Consider the following 20414-nt stretch of genomic DNA (forward strand, 5'->3'; position numbering starts at 1 on the left):
TCACCTCCAGCACCTCATCAGGAGACTGAGGGGATTTTCTTTCAGATGTGTGCTTTGATACTTTAATCCCCGTCTCATCATCAGCCCAGTACTAATTGTTTCAATATGCTTTACAAGGAGTTATACCTGACGTCAATCAAGAAAACAAATTTCATGCAGAGAACCAGGACATGCTTTAGTGGAGGGCATAGACCCCTCGCTGCTCTCCAGGTAGGGGCTGGGAGTCGGCTGCCCCCTGTACAGGTACAAGTCAGAGCCGCCTGGCAGCAGCTCCCCGGGGCGGCTGCAGACACAAATCCTCATGAGGTTTTTAAAACTGGCTTAATAAGACCCCACCGACGCTGAAGTGCCCTGACCGCACGTACTCATTGGATGATGCCAGCGACGATGCGTTTCTTTATATCACTGCATGTCTTTTACAGTTTTTGAAGCGCTGCGGTGTGAAATAACCCGCACCGGCTCGGTTTTTTCCTCAGTACCAGCACCGCCCGCCCACCGCCGCTGCCGCCGCCTCAGCGACCACCTCCCGCCAACGGCTCGGGACACGACGCTACGTGACGTCACGCCCCGCGCGGCGGGCCCGCCCTCTCCCGCGCTCGGGGCCGCCCTCTGGCCGCTGGGGCTCGTCCCGCCCCCGCCCTGCCTTGAGTCCTGTCGCCCGCTTACCCCCGCCCCGCCTGTCGGCTTCTCCAATTGGAAGAGGGAGGCGTTGACCGACACGCCTGTCGCCCAATGAAACGCAGCATTAGCGGGGCGGGAGAGCCGGGTGGGCGCCTCCCTCGGCAGGCGGTGGCGGCGCTCCCTGGTTGAGGGGGCAGGGGGCTCCTCGTCCCCCCGCCCCACCGGCACCGGAGGCGGCCGCTGGCTGAACCCGGGCCGAGAGTTTGGGAGCGTCTTCCCGCCGCTCGCCGGCGCCCCCTCGGCGCTCGAAGAGGAGCGGGGCGGCGGTGCCCCCTCCCCGGGCAGGGCCTGCGAGCCGCGCCCCGCCGCCGCCGCCACCCCTCCCCCCGGCCGGCTGGCCGCCCCCGGCCGCACCCCTCCTCCCCTCCCTCCGTAGCGTCGCTCAGCCGAGCCGGGAGAAGGGGAATGGGCGGGCCCGGCCCTTAGCCCCCGGCTGCGGGTGGTGCTCCTCCTCCTCCCGGGTCCCAGCGCCTCGGTGGCCTCCGCCCGATGCTGGCGGAGCTGGCTGGGGTCTCCGCGGCGTTGTGAGCGCTCCTGCCGTCCCGCAGCCGCCATGTCCGGCGTGGTGCGCACCCTGAGCCGCTGCCTGCTGCCGGCCGAGGCCACGGGCCGCGCCGGGGAGCAGCCGCGGCGGGAGGGCAAGGAGCGGAGCCGCGATGCGGAGAGGGAGGCGCGGCGGCGGAGCCGGGAGATCGACGCGATGCTGGCCCGGGAGCGGCGGGCCGTGCGCCGCCTGGTCAAGATCCTGTTGCTGGGCGCCGGTGAGAGCGGCAAGTCCACTTTCCTCAAGCAGATGCGGATCATCCACGGCCGCGAGTTCGACCAGAAGGCGCTGCTGGAGTTCCGGGCCACCATCTACGAGAACATCCTCAAGGTGAGGGGCGGTCGGGGGCCCGGGCCGGGAGTAGGGGGGAGCGGCGGTTACGGTCGCCTTCGCCCGCAGCAGCCGGGGCGGCCGGGGATGGAGGCCGGCGCCGACATAGCCCGCAGTTGTGGGAGTTTGGACCGTGCCCAAAATCGCCGTCGGAAAAGGATGTGAGCTCGGCCGGGGCGGCGGCGGCGGCTCCCCCGGGCTTTCTGCGCCGCGCCTTGGATGCGCCGGCCGGTCGGGGCAGGGGGTTCCGCGGGGCAGGTGTTCGGGAAGGCGTGTACCTTTTGTGCGACAGCCTGGCGGGCCGCGGGAGGCCAGGCTCCCTGCCGTTCCAGCGCTGGCCGTCAGAAGGCCTGGCTGAAAAAAAAAAGCTCAAAGGAAACTTCCCTGCGAAGGCGATTGAGAAGAGCTTTGTGGAAACTCAGAGGAGAGAGGATATAGGTGTGGCCTTCGTTCTGGAAAAAAAACATTACGAGAGCATCCTCAAAGTCAGAATGGGAGAAACTTCAAATTTGGAAGATACGCAGAGGGATTTCCGTGCCTCGGCCGTGTGCCTTTGAGATAGGATGAGAAATGAATCTTCTTACTGATGTTGTGACTGCAAGTGGTTGTTACTTGTACATCTTTAGAAATGGAGGGGCATAGGCCCTTAGAGTTGAGTAGTGTGGGATGTTACCAAGAATAGCGCTGAAATGGTAATAACTTTGGTTTAGTGCTTTTGTAAAAAGTTTTTGTTGAATCTATGTGCAGGCTTTATAGTGCTGGTAGTGTTTTTCTCTAGTGATGGGAGAATCTAAAGGCTACTGGTAGAGCTCACAGTGCCTTTGGCCTACAGACAATTAAAGAAAATCAGCCTTGACAAAAGCTGTTTCTTTCTGGGAAAGAAGCTTTGATGCCCTGTGCAGGTAGAAGTGATTGTATTTCAGAAAATACCTGAAGGTGCATAAAAAGCTTGCTTAAGAATATATATCTCTTCGTTTTCATAATCGTGCTCTAAAAACCTGCTAGTTTCCCACCTATATTTTCCTGTAGGAATGTCTCTGTTCTTAGGTGGGCATGAATTTGTGAGGCTCTGTGAGATTTCATAGGAGATTAAAGGAAATGGAACTGCAAGTTAAGAATAACAAGTTACCTCTGAAATTTTAGATTTGTTTTTAAATAAAAGCTCTACATGCACTTTGTGCATATGCACGCTGTGTGCGTGCATACGGTGACCCTTGTCATTGGCTTGCAAGAATGCTAGTGTATCATGATGAGCTTTTGCTTCTGTTAGTGAACAGGAAAATTGTTGGCTAACTTTCTTTTTTTCATCCATTTTGAGGTTTGCAGCAGCCCATTTAACTGCAAGAAAGTTGAAGCTCAGAAGCTTACCTTTCATTGTAGTTATGCAAGCAAAGAGAGTGTTACAAGTGGCTTTGCTTTTCTTGTTTTTTAAATATCTATACATCTAGAAATAAGAAGTCTTATTTTAGAGGTCTTAATGCTTATTTTAGTACTCTAGTGATTTATGTGTTACTGCTACTGATTTAAATAGTAGCAGAGGCTTTTAAGTAAGCAGTTTGTGAAAAAGGAAAAAAATCTGAGACTCCTCTTCAAGTTGTCTAAGCAATACTAGTTGTAGTAAAATGTTGTGATATTTTATGTATGCAGCAGGTGTAAAACTTGTAGCAGTAGGACTTTAGTGTGCTTTGGAAAGGAAAGTGTCTCCATCTTGTAGTAGGGGAGGCTGAGTTATGCACTTGAAACACTTGTCTGCTGGATGGCTTTGGGCACATTTGTAGAACTTAAGAGTGGAATCCAGGTCCTCAAGGTAGCAGTCAGTTCTGACTTCAAGACTGGTAGTTAACAACACTTCTTGGACTGTTGTCAGTTGAACACCGTTTTAAGCCTCCTAAACTAAAATTTGGAAGTATTTTTCAAATGAGTTAACATGGTTCAACAGATAGCCCTTTTGTCCTTGCAGATCATATTTTGGGAGTGTTAGGTTAGGCTGCCCTTCTAGGTACTTGGACAGCATATGTGAGACTCTTCCTTCTTTTATTCCTCCGGATCACAGAGATGGCTCTTGCATATAAGAATACAATTTACTCTTCACCTGTAGGTTTTGGGGAATGGCTTGAGAGTGGTTGCTGTGGGAAGAGTAGGCAGAAGGAGGGAAAGCAAATGAAGGGAACTAAATGAGTTTTCTGGTGGGAAGGAGGTCCGAGACCGGAGTGTAGGGAGAAGGCAGTAGATATTCTGTTTGCATGTTGCTCATCTGAAAGAAACCTCATAACACCATGATATTCTGCCATAATCATCAGGAAGATGAAATCAAATACCAAGATAGAACTACAGGGCTTTCAAAACACGTTTCAGGTAAATTTATTTTGCTTCTTTAATGACGTAAATTGTCAAGTGAACCTCACTGCTGTTCTTTCTATAATAAAGTGTTTAGACTACAGGTGCTTTTTGCTTTTCAGGAAGTTCAGACTAGAGTGATCACCCATTAAGACTAAGTGGAGCAGAGATCACCATGCACATAACTTACAAGAAAAGATGAATAAGATGAATTTTTATAATAACGATATGTGGACTTTGTGAAGTGATAATGATCCTATTGAATAGCATATAAATCTGTTTGACGTCGTAAAGTACAGCTGCAGCAACCTTAGCCCCTTTTCCACACAGTTCTCAGCATGGTCAAACAATGGTTCTGTTAAGCTTCTACATCACTGAGATCTGAGTTAGAAATGCAGTGTAAATCTCTGGGATTAAATGGTCAATTTTCGTTTTCCAGCCATGACTAAACTTCGTTCTGCAGGAGGAGGTTTCCTACTCTCTCAATAGTGCTTGATATTTCTAAAGTACTTATTGCAGTAGTATTTAGGCAGTCTATACAGCTTACGGAGAAAGAACAAACAGATTCAGATAACAGAACCTGAAACCTCTTTGAAAATAACAGTGCTAAGTATGAATTAATGTTACTGTCAGCGTCCACTTTATTTTGAGTTTTCAGCTTCTCGTGTTTCTAATATCTTCTCAATGGTGAGTTCTTTCCTTACTCTGTTCTCTCCATTTCTCACCCCCACTTAGGGGAAATCCTGGTTAGAAACAAAATGCTGGAACGAAATAAATCTATGATACAGAATTTACTTTTCCATTTAGTACAGGTGATGGTTCAGGGCCTTGCTAGCTTTTTCTGGCATTTGTGGGACGGTCTTCAAATACATTAGTTTTGCTTTGGTTTAAGGTAAATAGTCATCGGTTAACTAGGGTTTTGCTTGTTAATCGAGGCTAAGTTTCAAAGTAACTTTTTGGAACTTCTTGGTGATTGAATTGAAAAGCAGTAGTGTTAATGTTCTGGTATGAGTACACAGGCTTCACGACTTTAGCACACCCACCTGGAAAAGGAAAGTGGATAGGACAGGGCTAGCTGCTGCAGCATGAATTTTAAGGTGACTCTTGGGATATACAGAGAAACTTGGAAAACTTCTGTGTACCTTGTTTCAAATCTAAGAAATGGCTGGTGGTGTTACATGAGCATTTTGATGCCTTCAAACTGTAGCTGAAGGAATCTTGTTAATACCTTCCAAAACAGATTGGTTGGTCTTGCTACTCTACTTGCTTCCTTTGATAACAGTTAAAAGAGCTTAGATGCTTGATGAATTGTGGCTCTGATGTTCCTTGTCTAAATTTTTGTTGTTGTTGTTTCAACTATGAGAATACCCTGGCTGCTTGAAAAAAAACCCAGTTTAGCTGCATAAGAAAGTAACTAATGTACAAGCACCAGAGTGGTACTTGCACCAGCTTGTTTGGGAGATTTCAATCTGAAGAGAGGAAAAATTTGTCTTTTAAAAGCCTGAAGTATAATCTAATGAGTTTTTTGGTAATGTTAGTTTCTATGTTGAAAATGAGAAGGCCAGCTCAAGGTTTCAATACATCTGTGAGTGTTTTCTTGCGTGTGGCCTGAATTGTGATGGTTGACTAAGGAATTGAAAAGCCTGGAATTGCGAAGGAAAGGACTACTCAGGAAATGATGTGTAACTTTGTTTGTGGGCTCTAAGTGGGGGGAAAAAACCCAAAGATTTTGGACATGAAAACTCCCTGAGGATATATCTTTTGGACTTTTGAGTGCAGTTGCAATACCCTTGAGCATATCCAAGAGCATTTCTGCTTGATGAGTTGAATGAGTGACAGTGAAGTGGGCAAAATGAGTAACCTGTGCTGAAGTCCCATTTTAAGAACAACTTTGGACTTCTGCAACCAATACTAAGCCTAGACTGTTGCTGCTTCGTTGTTACAGGTACTCTGTATACCCTGAAGGGGCTTATGTTGTGTTTATGGTCTCTGACTGTAAGGTAGTTGTATCCTGTATCGTTGAAAAACAAAACAAGAAAACTCATCTGCAACTTGCAGGTTTGAGTCAGGTACAGATACAATCTCTGGGAAGTGGGAAAAAGACTATTCCTCAGTTTGGCTAGGAGCTATGCTTTAAGTGATCAAATTACCTAGTCATTTATAGTGCAAGCATAATTCCTTTAGTAGCCTGCAGATGAAGGGGGAATACGTCTTTCCGTTATGTAAACTCTAGAACGCTAGTTACTCTTTAAATTGATTTGACTCTACATTTCCTTGGGTTTACAGGCAAATGAATTTGGTAACTCATTAGGAGGTGACGATAGTGGCACTTAATCTGTTACTTCAGAGTTGGGGTCTAGCTGTACTGGAGTAGTTGGTCCCAGGACAGTGTCAATCTTATTTCCGCTGGGACAGCTTCTTTTGAAAGGAATGACAAGGAGAATACTCTGTAGGAACTGTGGCTAATAAGGCGATTTTTCTGTTAAATTTAGCATACAAGTGCTAAAGTTCTGTGATAGAACTGGTATTTAAATCTGACTATCTTTGCTCTGTGCTTTTATCATGTAGTGGTTATTTTAATATGAAAAATAATGTTCACAAAATTACGTAGAAAAAAAAATGCCCTTATGAGTCTTCTTGATCTTCCTGTTACAGGTTTATTTAACCAGTGAAACTCTTACTGACTTCCAGTTGATAATTTTCTGTGTCTTAAATATAAATTCCATCAGTTCTGGTGGTCTTTTTGAATTTGGGGTGTCATCTGGTTGGGCCAGGAGAGAGCAATCTGCCTTCATAGTGGTGGATAGTGGAAGAGGAGTAATGGTCAATAGTAAGTGGTAAATATTCCCTGTTGTTCCAAAATGGAGCTCACAGTGTTCTTGTGATGTAGTCATTAGTATTGCAGAACGAGTTTTAGTCCCTGGAGACTGTAGACACATACTTTGATGTGTTCCAGACAAAAGTTTAGTCACTTGAGTGACTAAATTTGGGAGCTTACATTATATTCAGTGAGTTGAAAATACATAGATTTTCATAATTAACTTGGAAACAGTATTGGCAAAAAAATTAGCGAATTGTGCTACTAACTGTTTACATGAAAACTTCAGAGCAAAGGCAAACTAGTACACATTGTTTGAAAAAGTATGTTCAATACAAATGAAAACAAGAGAAGAAGGAATCGGAGACTGTAGAGTTTCCAAATGAGTTTCCTTCACTTGCATGGGTTTTCTTCACCCTTGCGAGGGTCAGGTTGAAGGCCCCTCCCTCTCTACCCTTCCCTTCTGTCTGAGCACGTCTGCTGGGTACTGTGGCAGTGTGTTTGTGAGGGCAGCGTGACAGGGTCTTGCAAAGCCTGGTGGGGGTACTTCTGGAACTGCAGATCCTGCTTCTGTTCTATTGAAAGCATGAACTAATTATGAACTAAATACTAGTGTGATGGTCTCAGGAAAGGGAGAAACCAAGTAATGTAATTCTGAAAGCATTAACTTGGAACTTTTTTCAAAGTCCAGAAACAGTACCTTTAAGGGCATAATCTCTACTTTGTGCCTAGTTGCAAGTAAAGCTTGCAGTGAAAGTATTTTTCTTCTGCTGCATTTGTCGTTTTGCTGGATTCAGTCAAAAACAAGGATTCTGCTTGTCTGGAAACTCTGAAGAGACATTGCTGCTGCTCCCAGTTCAGAGATTCAGTGGCTAATCCAAGTGTTTCTTAATGTTTGTGATCGTGTGGACTAAGTAAATGACACTTCCCCTTTGTTCCCATTTTTATTTGTATGTTGGGCTGGAAGGTAGGTCATCTGTAGTGCTTACCGTGCTCTCACCTGGGTGGTACTGGAATATGTGAATGGTGAAAATACGTACATAACTGGTGAGGCTTTCTGTTGCCTGACTGGGCGAACTGGTGCTGCTCCCACCCCTACCCTTGTGTCTATCTCACCTTACAGCAAGCTAATATAGGTGGTGGAAACCACTTTTCATATAAATTATTTTGGTGACGTTTGCTCACTGGATCACATTGTGGGCTCAGACAAATGACAAACCTATCAGACAAGAGATTGTGAATCTACACTACCAGGACAGATGCCCCTTTTGATGGTGCGTAATTGTTAGGCTGATTGCTCTGTAATTCGAAACCTTATCCTTAATGACATTGGGTTCTTGGCTGCTGCTTGGCAATAACATTCCAAGGACATAAATCAAATAAAAACACCATTAATGCTTTTACGATAGTGCGCTCTAAAAATCTGATCATCTTGCTATTAGCTTGTTAGTAGTAGGTCACCTTCTTTCCAGTGTTCCAGACCAATTCAAAAAAAGTGCTTACAGCTATATTTGCAAACACAGACAGCTTTATTTTTAAAAATTGTGTTTGAGAATGTCGTCTTTAGAAGGTTCAGATATTTTCTAAAAATACATGTAGGTTACATTTTATCATCTTTCTTTACTTGCCAGTAGGCTTTACTGCTGAGAAGTCCAGTCCTATCAATGGGATTCAGGTTTTTCTTGTATTGGCACCAGTGATCATGGAGATGTAGTTTTTTGGTACAGCTGGACCAGTGTTCATATAGTTGCATCACATTGTACTGTTCCACTGGCTCAAAGGGTGCATTAGAAATATCTTCCTAAGATGAGAATGTTCCTTTTGGCATTAGCTCAGGTTTATATTGGTCTTGCGAATTGTGATCCCCAGGCTTTGCCAGTTGCTTGTCAACAGCAATGAGTTAAAACACACAGTAGGAAACACATTTGAATCTCCCTGTTGCCTGCAGTGTGCATGTTAGTTTACAGCCATAGGAGAAGACAGTATTGTCTATTAGCTGTGACTTGGAGTACCCTGATCAAGTATTCATCAGTGATCAGCGCTTCTCCCACAGCAATGATTTCCGTAAGTGATATGTGGATGCTGGAGATCTAGGGCTTTTGTATGAGGTTGCACAGTGTATTAGTGGTAAAAGCTTATAAAGTAGCTGCTACAGTATTTCATTTCTAACAGTTACTTTGTCATCTGTGATCTCATACTAGTAGTTCCTTAAAATTATTCTTTCTTCCAAGAAAATGCACCAGAGACTTTTTTTTCTATTTGTATACAGACTCTAGATAGTTTTACAAGTTCTCTCTAGGCACTTGGCTAGAAGAATCAAAACTTCTGATCACTTGACTGTTGATTTGCATATGGAAGAACCTGTCCTTGCTCCTGAATGAGTGCCCCCCAATCCATTGTGTGTGTGGTGCTTAACTGTGGTGAGTTCAGTTGGCTTCTTGAGTTGGTCCATCTGGCGAAAGGTATGAGATTTTAAGGATAACTAATATTTCAAGCACTGGAGTATGTGAATAATTTAAAACATGAATGGTTTTTTTTGTTGTTGTTATGCAGTAGCGTAACTGCTGATGTAAGATATTCTTAAATCAAGCTGCTTTTTAAATACTACAACACTTTTTTTCATGTACTGGCAAGCATCACTGGCTTCAAGTGACATTAGCTGGTGATAACCTTTCTAATAATTCTCACAAAATCATTTAATTATTACTTAAAAATACAAGACAGTCTGAATTTTTTTAAAAGCTAGAACACTTTCAAAAGTAAAGGAGAAAAAATATATTTGAGCCAGTCCCAGTAATGAGCATTTGTGCAAATGCTCATAAAACCTTCATCCTGCTGGTGAGTAGCAAACAGTCTGCTTAGTACCTAACAGCTGGGCTCTGTCAGGCCAAGGATTTAGCACTTTGTCTCTGACAAAAAAAAAAAAAATCCCACAACCAAAAACGGGTACAAGAACAGGTAATGTGATACTTTGGTATACTCTTCCAGTTATTGGCAGCCTTTGGTTTCGGAAACTTCTTGAGCCAGGAGTTGCATCTGGAATGTAATCGAATAGTCCTCTGAACCTCTCTTCCACCAATTTGTCTTAGTTGCTTTTTGAGTCCATGCTCTATACTTTTGGCCAACATCTGACGTAAATGAGTTTGTCTGACTGGGGGTGTATAGGAAAACCCCTTCTTTTAGTTTCATCTTCTGTTTAATAACTGTGCTGCTATACCACTTGTACTTACGTAGCAAGGGGCAAGGAAAGAATAGTCTTTTGTCTACTCGCTTTCTGCAAGTGGTTTGTAGTTTTGCATATTTTGGGTATATCGTTCCTTAGTTACTTTATTTCAAAACTGTGGACTTCTAGATCCATATAGTGTTTTCTTCTGTGTGACCTATGGTCTTTCATGAGTTAGATCACACGTGACACACTTGTAATGCCTTTTTTTGTTCTACCCTATTTCCATTCAGGTTTTGTGCATGCTGGGGTTTTATACAGTGACTTGATTATGTTAAAAATTATTAGGAAAGGAATGGAACAGAGAACTTCCTATTTTTTCCTCCCTGACTGGTGCTTCCAGTATGCTGCTGTTTTGCCATCTTCTAATGCCTGACACTACTGTTATCTGTGGAATTTAATTCTTTTCATCTTCACTTATTCTGGGTACTGCTTTGCTTGCAGCACAAAAGATTTAGATCTGTTGAAATAAATTTCTGAACAGTTCATATCAAAAGTTGTTGTCACAGGTTTTTTTGGTATATGCCAAATTTGAAAGCAGAATGGTAATTGACAGTATTCAGTCTTCTGAATGAAAGAGTGAATTGACTCTTTTTTTTTTTTTTATGGTAGTAGAAAAGCTGTCATATCACTGTTGGGAAGGTTTCCTGTGAAATGAGCACCACAATTGAAAGTGTGGTGTTAACTTCATAGTGCTTGGGAGGGACTGTTGTACCTGTAATAAGACTTGTTTGCTGTTTTTTTTCTTATTGGTAGCAGTGGTGTCTGTATCCAAGTTCAGTTTTGATAAATGTGCTTTATTAAATATATTGAACTATTCATTCTATAATAAATGGAAATTCTAGGAATTTTAATTAAATTTAACCTTCTAAATGAAATATTTACTTCAGGGCTTCAACAGTATGTATAAATTTTCAAGCAGATTTAACTATATAGATAGATAAAAGTGACTCTGGCTGTCTCACATGATGGTCTTTTTGGAGCAAAGAGGTATGGAAAGTGTTCTGAATGTCTTTCTGGAAAGAGAAGACCTTTCCTGTGGTAATTTGTTCTGCAGGTTAATTGGGCAAGGATTATCAAATATTTGTTGTGGCTGCAAAAAATTGTGTAACCAGTAACTCTGAAATGCGAGAATAGCAAAACATGGGATCTAAATTTGGCAAGTTCTCTGCTTATCCTCATCTTTCTGACATCTGCTTGTAGCATTTATGGAACTGTTTGGCAGAGATGGAGAAATGTTAAGTTTAGATTCACTTTACTGGACATCTTGCTGAGTCACAAAAACTTTTAACTGCTAAGACTTGGGTGGAAGAAATGCTAGCTGTTTTGCTTTTACTCCTCATGTATATCGCAAATCTGGTGTGTTCTACAGATTCTGAGAGGTGTGTTCCTGTGGGTCTGTTTAGGACAGCATTCTTGCTAACCCCTTTCTTATTTTTTATGTTCTTCATTCAGTGTTTAAAATTGACCTTCTGTGTGTGTCTATAGACGCCTGTTCTGTCAGTGCTAGCACCACTGGTCTCTACATTGGAACCTGCCACTCAGTCCCAGATCAAGCTCTGTATGTGATTTGGTGGCAACCATTTCCGTTTCTTACACGGTCAGAGGAAGGTGCTGATGCTACAAGCTGCCCATGAGCCTGCGGTAGTTAATGCACTCACATAGGGTCTGTGAGGCCAGAGTTTGGTTCCCTGTCTTGCCCCAGGGAGATTCAAACTCTCATTTCCAAGGAGCAGCAGCCAGCATATAAGTGACTATTCTGGGACTGGAGCAGTCTCTGCACCCTTGATTGAAACTCTGTTCTGTGGGTTTCTCCGAACAATTGATGAAACTTTCCTTAAGAACTGTCTCTCAGGATCTTCCGTATCTTCACTGGCAGCAGGAAAAGGCAGAGCAACAGTGCGGGGAAAGGCACCGAGGCTGAGGTCCCGGTGCCGCTGTCTCTGAACTGGAATTGTGTGATTTTATGGTCGTTCCTTTGAGATGCCCTGAAGGGACTGCGATAGCTGTGAGATGGGTAAGAGTTAAATCAGTCCGAAAGCTGTAAGGTAGAAAAGCCAAGCTGAGCAGCTGGGGGAGATGGTTGCAGGGAGCTGGAGCCCAAGCAGGTGAAAGGTCAGAGCTGGCCTCTGTGGGCTGGGAGCTCTGTCAGTCGGTGTGGGAAGATGGTGATCAACCTCTGACATACAGCACTGCTTAACCATTTCTGTTCATAAACACTTTGTCTCACTGAACAGAAACAAACCTGGTGCTAAATGCCTAGAAATAGCAGTGTCCCACTGGTCTGGGTTACCACAGTGCTTTGGAGAAATCTCCAAAGTTCTCATCTGGGGGTAGGGGGGAGCTGACACTGGCTTTGAATGGTGGCCAGGATGGTGTTTTGTGCAAGTGATGGGTTTGCAAAAGGGCCTGAGGTTTTGAGACGTCATGCGGGCATCTGCAGTTCAGAGGCAGAACCTTGTAAGTGGTTTTTTTTCTCCATGCTTACATTTGTTAACACTGTTCAAATAATGCAGATCTAAAGACTTCTGTTAATAAAGGGATAAACTCTGTAACTAGGAATTACAGTTGGCTTTTGGTCTATGTGACAGTTACTAAATAGTTATGTCTGGAATTAAAAGCAGCAGTTTGTACAGATATATTTAATTTTAGTCTTGTCATGGTATTGTGGAGATATATTCTCTACTTTATAAAAAGAAAGTAACAATCACTAGAGAATCATAAATATTTACATTTTTGGAAACTGCACTTCAGGAACGCTGTTGCATAGTGACAACAGCAATGCTTCACTTTGAGTTCCTGTTCTGCGCCACTCACACGAAGTTGCCTCTCACTTCCCTCTCCAATCTTAATTTCCATTGAGAAAGTTACTGTTCTTGTGTGGTGCTGTTAAATGTCTGGAGAGGTGAAAGGTTCAAGTGTTAAGAAAACATATGTGCAGTCTTGATAGCTTAAAGTATGCAAAAAAAAAAATGGTGCGATAATGTTAAGGTTCATGTGAATAGCTATGGAAACAGAACTTCAATTTTTCTTTTTTTTATTAATTATCTTAAACTGTAAAACTAAAAGATCAACACAATGAGAAGTAGTTTAATATGTCCCGCAGATTTTACTTGTGAATTAGATGATACTTGAAGATACTAAGCCACCATTAACAGGTCTATCCATAATTATAATGGTACTTACTCTTGGGAAATAACTATTGGCCAGTTGAAATTATTTACTATAGGTATAGTTAGATTCAAGACTGAGGTTTAAGAGTTACTTAATCTCATGTGTTTGGCTTGTTGCCTGTGAAATTAAGTTTCCATAAAACCTGCAAAATGTGAAATTAAGCAGTGTCGGTAATCCTGAGTTAAATTTGAGAACTAGTTGACTTTCCTTCCAGATTTTTTTCTAGATATTGAGTACCAAAACCTACTTGTCATGACTTCTTAGCAAATGTGTGGCTAGTTCAAAAAGTAAGCTGATGCTGATGGAAAACAGCACCTGCTTTACTGAGCTTAATGGCTTGAAATCTATGAGTGCCTTCAGTCCTCTTGCCGCTGGGCTTTCCTGCTGGAGGTAATCATCTGGATGGAAGTGTCTCAATGGAAGATGCTCATGTACAGCAAATTTTCAAGGAATCTATAAAGTTGGATAGCTGTGTTGTATAGCAGCCATGTATATTGTGTCAAAATCGTGCTTTACAGCAACATGTTTTTCGGATCTTACTGGTTTGTTATTGCTATCTTTTTTACCTAAACATTTAACTAATTGGTGGATGCGTAGAGCACTGGAAGTTACCGAGTTTCCTCAGTTCTGGATGCTCAATGTAATTTGCTTCACCAGAATATATTCTTTCAATAGTATTTTTTATTTTATTTTTTTAATTTTTTTTTTTTTTTTAGTGCTCTTCTGACCTAATGCTTGAGAAAGCTAGTATGTTCTTTTTGGTATCTAAAACACAAAGGGAACAAAAAAGATGGAAGAATACGGGTTTCAGGCATGGTGTTACTTTTAAAACTACAACTATGAGGATCATACATTATTTCTCAGATACTTTTCTTACACATTTCATGTTTACTTTGATTATCTGTTGGTAGTAGTGCTTGTCACAACTAGCTGTTGCTGCAAGAATTTTTTTCCACCTGGAGAAATATATTATGGCTAAGCTGCTTACACAAGCAAGCTGTTTCTATCTTATTTCTGCTGGAGATGTTACAATAAACAATGTTTATGTTTCTTTCCTGTCTCAGCAGAATAGTATATATAAAAAAACCAACACATACACACACACCCAAAAAAAAAAAAAAAAAGCAGCTTCAAGTACCTCTGAGTCCTTGTTCTTTTACCTTTTACATTTTAATCTTTTTATCACTGACTTTCTTATCTGAATCATTCTTTAGGGCTGCAGGGTTCTGGTTGATGCACGGGACAAACTGGGGATCCCTTGGCAGTACACCGAGAATGAGAAACATGGGATGTTTTTGATGGCTTTTGAAAACAAAGCTGGAATGCCCATAGAGCCTGCCACCTTCCAGCTCTATGTACCAGCACTGAGTGCGCTGTGGAGGGATTCAGGAATCAAGGAAGCCTTCAGCCGTCGGAGCGAGTATCAGCTGGTGAGTACATCCATCTTCATGGTGGGAGGAAAAAAAGTTCCCTGCTGTATAAATCTCTCCTCAGTTGAAAGATTGCTTGCTGCGTGCAAGATTTAGCTATCATAGGAGCCGTTTGTTGTTAATGCTGTAAATCTGAGCACTTCAGCAGCAGAAACAAGTGGTAATTGGAGCCAAACTTGAAAAACTACATGGCAGTAAGAGGGAGTGGAAAAGTGCTCGACTGGATAAACTGGAAGAGCAAGAGGAACCAAAAAAGGCAGGAATTGGTTGAACTAAAAATATTTTAGCAGCTCAGTAGGTCTGTTCATAGTAGGTCGCTGATGAAGGCACACTTAATTTGTAACTTTCCAGTCCTGCCAGCTTGCACTATATTGATACTGGCAAACTATTCCTGCATGCTGATCTTTTGAAGTGAATGCAACACCCATTCTGGCTGCTGCTATTTGACTGTTTCTTTTCATCCTGACATCTGCAAGTGAAACTTGGATAAGAAACTGAAAGATGACAGTGAGCGTAAAAATGTGCTATCTTCCTTGCTTTCTTGTTATTACATTTTCGTGCTCTTGTGCCAAAATAGCTGCACTTCTTGTATGGGATATGTTTCTAACAGCTGTTCGTAATCCACTCCTTTTTCTTTCTCTTTTTTCTTCTCTGTTCAGTGAAAGAAGGTACTGATCCATGCAATCTAGTACCATGGTTAGTAGTTCTTGTAAAATGACATGGGAAGATTTCCTAATTGTTCTAATAATATGTTAAAATCATAGAGATACATTTAATTATGCTTAAGTCTGCAGGTAGAAGTCTGTTTTGCGTGTTCTGCCCCCAAACTGCGTTTAGCTTTTCTTAAAAAAACAAAAACAAACTCAAAAAAACCCAGTTAAAAGTAAAATTCTTCATGCCTGGATATGTTACCAGTGTTTAATTGGAGGAGTTAGGTAGATGATATATCTATATATATCTGATATACGGCTTTGTATAGTCTCCCTTAGAACCTTACAGAGGAATTTAATACAGCTGAAGGAAAACTAGAGAAATTCAGTAGTGAAATTCGCGTTTGCTTCCTCATGCTGCTCCTCTGTGTGGGTTTCCCAGTGTCTAATACTAGTTAAACTCATGTTGCAGCCAGTAGATGCTCATCTGTCTCCACTATTAAGATGCCTATTTGAGTCTTTTTGTTGCATATCTTTGAAATCTGTCTCTGAAGTATCTTGAAACTGGTAAATGACTAAAGAATAAATAAAATGGCTAGGTAAAACTGTCACAGGATGGTTGTATAAATCTCATTTCCTTAGGCTAAAAATGTAACAGTTTCTGTGTTAACAGCACTGAGGATTGGGGGGTGAGGAGGGTGATGTGCAGGGGGGAGAGAAGACAGGTTAATTGTTCCATAATTCCTAGCATCTGTAGGCACAGACTAAGACTTTGCTGTTCTAAGCACTGTTCAAATGTGGAATAAAAAGATGGCTGAGGCCACAGGGAACTTGAATTTAACATGAGACAACTACTAAGAGAATCCAGTATAATAAGCAATAATTGCATCGACAGCCTGTTAAGAATTTTTTTTAGTTCTGGGAAATGCTATGATCAAGCATTGGTCTTGTTTCTAGGTGGAGATTCAGATTGGGATTACGTGGGAGGTTCATTCCTGTACTGGTTAGCAATGAAATTGCATCAAATGGGGAAAAAAGAAGTCCATCTTGAATAAATAGCATTCCAAGACTGGTAGACCTACCTCTGCATTCTCTGGCTTTGAGGATTAAACAGGAAATACCAAAAAATAAAAAAGCCCCACAAAAACCGAGCCCACAGGCACGCAAGTGATCATTAATATGCTGTCATCTTCAGCATCATGGTGTATGTCTGTCATGCGTCTTTTTGGATGGCATTCATACAACCTGTTCAGATGTTACTGGGGCAACTGGAACTGCTGCAGTCACCAGAACTGTTAACAGTAGTGCAGCGATGCGGTGTGTTACAGAAGTACTATGTAACTTGGTCCCAGTTCATCTGCATCTGTGGTACTAACAACTTGAAAATCCTGGGTGCTGTTATTTTACTGTGTAGGCTGCATTACCAGGAGTTTACGAAGTACCTCAATTACAAACAAAAAGCGCTTGCTGCATAGAAGTTTTTTTAAAATGTAGTAGATTGTTCTCAAGCATACAAATGCTACTTCTGGATTGATCACTAAAGAAATTATTAACACATTAACCTGAACAAGTTCAAGTTTCCATGCCTTGTTTCTAGGTTCAGCAGAAGTCTGATTCTCTGAGTACATAGGGATTAGCAGCAGTATAATTCCTTGGTTGTTTTTTTTTAAAAAAAAAAGTTAAAAACTGCGAAACTTGAAAGAAAGCAGGTAGTTTAAGGAGCTGCCTTATTTATAATTGCGTATGATATGTATAAACCCATACCTTCATTTAGTTTAAACCCTTGCTGGATATAGATTAATGTAAATAAATAGAAGCCAGATATAGCAGACTCTGAGAAAATAAATCTTTTCTGAACTGATTTTAACTAAGGCTAAAGAAAACCTCTGCATCAGTACTCCCTTTCTTACTAAGTCAGTCAGCTATTAAATGGAATATGCTTGGTTTGAATACAATTTATAATCATTATAATAGTTTTTAAATCATCACCAAAACTTTGAAGCTTTACATTACTATGATCTTTCTGAATACTTCTCAACAGTGTTTGAAATAAACACAAGTGCTGAGCAAGGGGTTTTTTTGGTCACCCTAGTCTTACAGTCAACTGAACACCACCTCTTTTTTTATTATTGTTATTATTTTGGCTTCTAAGATGTAAGATTATATTGGTCTGCTTTTGACCTCTGTATATTTCTCCAGGAAGTTGTGTGACTTTGTTTAAAAATAAAAAAATATTGGTTAACTAGAGCTGAAAATTGCAGTGTACAGGTGTCTTCCTATGGTCTGTAATGCTAAGCTTAATGATTGACTCAGCAGTAACAAACTTGCTGAAAGAAAATGGCTCTGACCATAACCCTATACAATCTGAAAGCTGCTTCTCTGGGACCACGGAAGCTGCCTCTGGGCATTTGAGTGTTTTCTGCTTCATGTTCAGGGCCTAGAAGTGCTGGTTGTAAATCCCTGTCTGGGTCTTTGAGCATTTCAGAAGTGAGGGGGTGGATTCTACAATAGCAGGGTGCTTTTTTTCTTCACTGTCTTTCTTAAAGCAGACTAACCAATTTCACTTTCTTTTCACAAACATCAGCCTCTCTCTCTTCCCCTGCCCCAGCCTGTTCCCACCGACCCAAGTTCCTCTGTTACTTGTATGCAAGCCAAGTAGTTTGGGGACAAAAGCTTCATTGTATGTTGGTTACATTGTCACATCTCTGTCCTCAATTTTAACTACTAGAATAGGAATTCTTTTGTAATCAGTATGTGATTTTCCCCTCTTTTCCCTTGCCCTCATTATCCTACCCCATTTTTTTGTCTTTATGTTAGAAAGGAATGCACTTATGTGTCTCAATGTCCTGTAACATTTGTTCTTTTGAGGTTGCCTGTGGTAGTTTGGGCAACTGGATGTTAATTCTTTGTTGCCAGCAGGTGGAGACAAATTCTATTTCGAATGGCTTCTTGGAGAAAGGACTCTCCAAGGGATTTCAAACATGATTTTGCTGAAAGGGTGGAAGCATCTTCAGTTCGAGCCTAATAACAAGGATTTGGGTATATTTGGTAATTCAGGTGCATGTATCTGCGAGCTTTTTTACATCTGTAAATGATGTTTCTTTTTATGTCACAAACCATGGAGACTAAGGCCAATGTAGGAATTGCTTTGGTCAGGTGGGTTCTGTTTTGTTGGGTGGTTTTGCCCTTCCCCCCCCCCCCCTTTCCTCCCAGGTCTGTAGTGGGAGAATGCACCTTCACTTTTGTTTTAATGTGTCCACAACAATCAAACTGAAGTGAGGTTAGATGGTACTTTGACTTCTTGCAGCTTGGTGTGCTTCATGTTGTTGTGGGTGAAGATGGGACAAACAGGGCTTGTCAGGCAAGAAAATTACACTTTTGTCATGGTCAGAAAAGATATGTATTGTACACTAGCTCTATTACAGAGTTTAGGCTAACTGAGCAGATTGAGAAGTCTGTCATCTGGCTTCATCAATTCGTAAATCAAAATTGATGTTGTTTTATCAGGTTTTTTAAACATGCACAATGTTTTTTAGTTTTGTTTTTAAATCACTATCCTGACTACTCTTAGACAAAGCAGTATCTTTATTTGAATGATTCTTACTGCTTCCCTTCAAAATACCAAGTCTTTCTAGCCTGTAACTATGTATTTCAAGAACTCCTGAACTTCTCCTATGGTACAAATCATATTCTCATCTCTTCAGGATTGATGAGGCTATTTACTGTGAATTCCAAAGCCTATTTGCAGTTAAGGCAACTGTGGGAAGTTATTCACATGCAGCCAGAGTGGCTTCTGGCTTGTACTTAGAGATACCCACCCTTCTTGATACAGAAAAGGGTATGGACATCCAAGGAGGCTGCAAAAGTCATCTGTTATAATGCAGTTATTCTTAATATGAAGAACATATTCATGATCCATCACTGGAGTATCAATTCAATTTTAATTATTATTGATGTTCACTACACTGTTGAAAGCATTTCTAATGTTTTAATAGCTCCTATTTAAAAAAATATTATCAGCATTAGTGGGAAGTAGTGGTTCCTGAGAGGGAAATAAGGGGCCTGCAAGTATAGGCAAAAAATTACTACTGTGTCCATAGCTATTTTTAGATCTGTGCACAGGGAATTGTATGGAACACTTCCATTAATACTTCAAATACTAAGAGCCTCTGAAGCCTTGGATGTGGGAAGACTCTGGAAAATCTTTTAAAGACCCTTTCTTTTATATCGATTCCCCAAGTCTCTAGGTGTTTTGAAGTGTGGGAGTTTTGGGGATATTTGTAATAGGACACGAGTCACTTGCCTATGAATTAACTATGTGTTTCTTTTCCTCTAAGCGGACACTTGAAATAAATTGCAGCGGTTAAATTATGCCTGCCGTAACAGATAGTGTTCTGGAAATGCTGCATGGTGAAGAGCCTGCTCCTTGCATTAGTATAGCTTGTTGCTACACTCTCTTTATGCAAGGAGCTGATGGCTTCAAAGCTGCATAGGCAGCTAGCTGTGTATTTTGGGCAGTATGGAGGTGAGGCACTAGTAATTTGCACCAATTCTTGATTCAGAGTGGACAAACTGTTGCTTAAATATCTTCATTTTGGTATGGAAGTACTAGGTATGGCAGTAATGTACGATGATCAGGAGTCAGGCTATATATCAGCTGCTGTAGCATGTGGAGGTTATGTGGCAGGCTTTGTCTGCCTCCGGAAGTCAAATCTAGAAGAACTGAGAGGTCGGACAGCAGAGTACTGACTTGACATGAGAAGCAGGTGACTTCTGAAGTGGCAAGTTAAATGAAAGCTACAAGAGTGGGCTCTGTTTTGTCAGAATTCTTCAGTGCATGTTTACTTAAGGATTCAAGAGATCCCTATTAAAAGTTTCCAACTGATTATTTTGTCTTTAAGATGCAAGGACAGAATAGAGTTAGCCATAAAAGCATGTGTCTGTAAGCATTTTACTTTTCTTTCAGCATATAGGCTACAGCCCGAAATGCAGGAGTACTTGCACCTGGTACTGACGTCATGCACTTGCTAGTGCACTTCCTCTTGAGGAAATACTAAGTGTCAAATCGACTCCAGCTTATACAACTGGCCATAACACAAAAATGAGTTCTTCTTTTTGCAAACTACTGTTTGAATATGAGCTTACGCAAGGGACTATGAATGTTGCTTATTCTGTAAGGATGAGTTTGGGGTTTTTTGTTTCCCCCAGAGCTGTGAAACTTGCATAT

At 41.7% G+C, this 20414-nt stretch overlaps 1 protein-coding gene across 1 annotated transcript in view; it reads left to right on the plus strand.

The window, feature by feature from the left end:
• Positions 1–1057: 1057 nt before the first annotated feature.
• GNA12 (G protein subunit alpha 12) overlaps positions 1058–20414 on the plus strand; it is a 41371-nt gene continuing 22014 nt past the window's right edge. The window contains exons 1-2 of the mRNA XM_080382449.1: positions 1058–1555; positions 14322–14537. Of these exons, the coding sequence (XP_080238575.1) occupies positions 1235–1555; positions 14322–14537 (537 nt within the window). The 5' untranslated portion in view covers positions 1058–1234. The remainder of the gene's footprint in view (positions 1556–14321; positions 14538–20414) is intronic.

The sequence above is a fragment of the Falco punctatus genome, assembly GCF_963210335.1.
Source record: "Falco punctatus genome assembly, chromosome: 4".
NCBI classification, from domain to species: Eukaryota; Metazoa; Chordata; class Aves; order Falconiformes; family Falconidae; genus Falco; species Falco punctatus.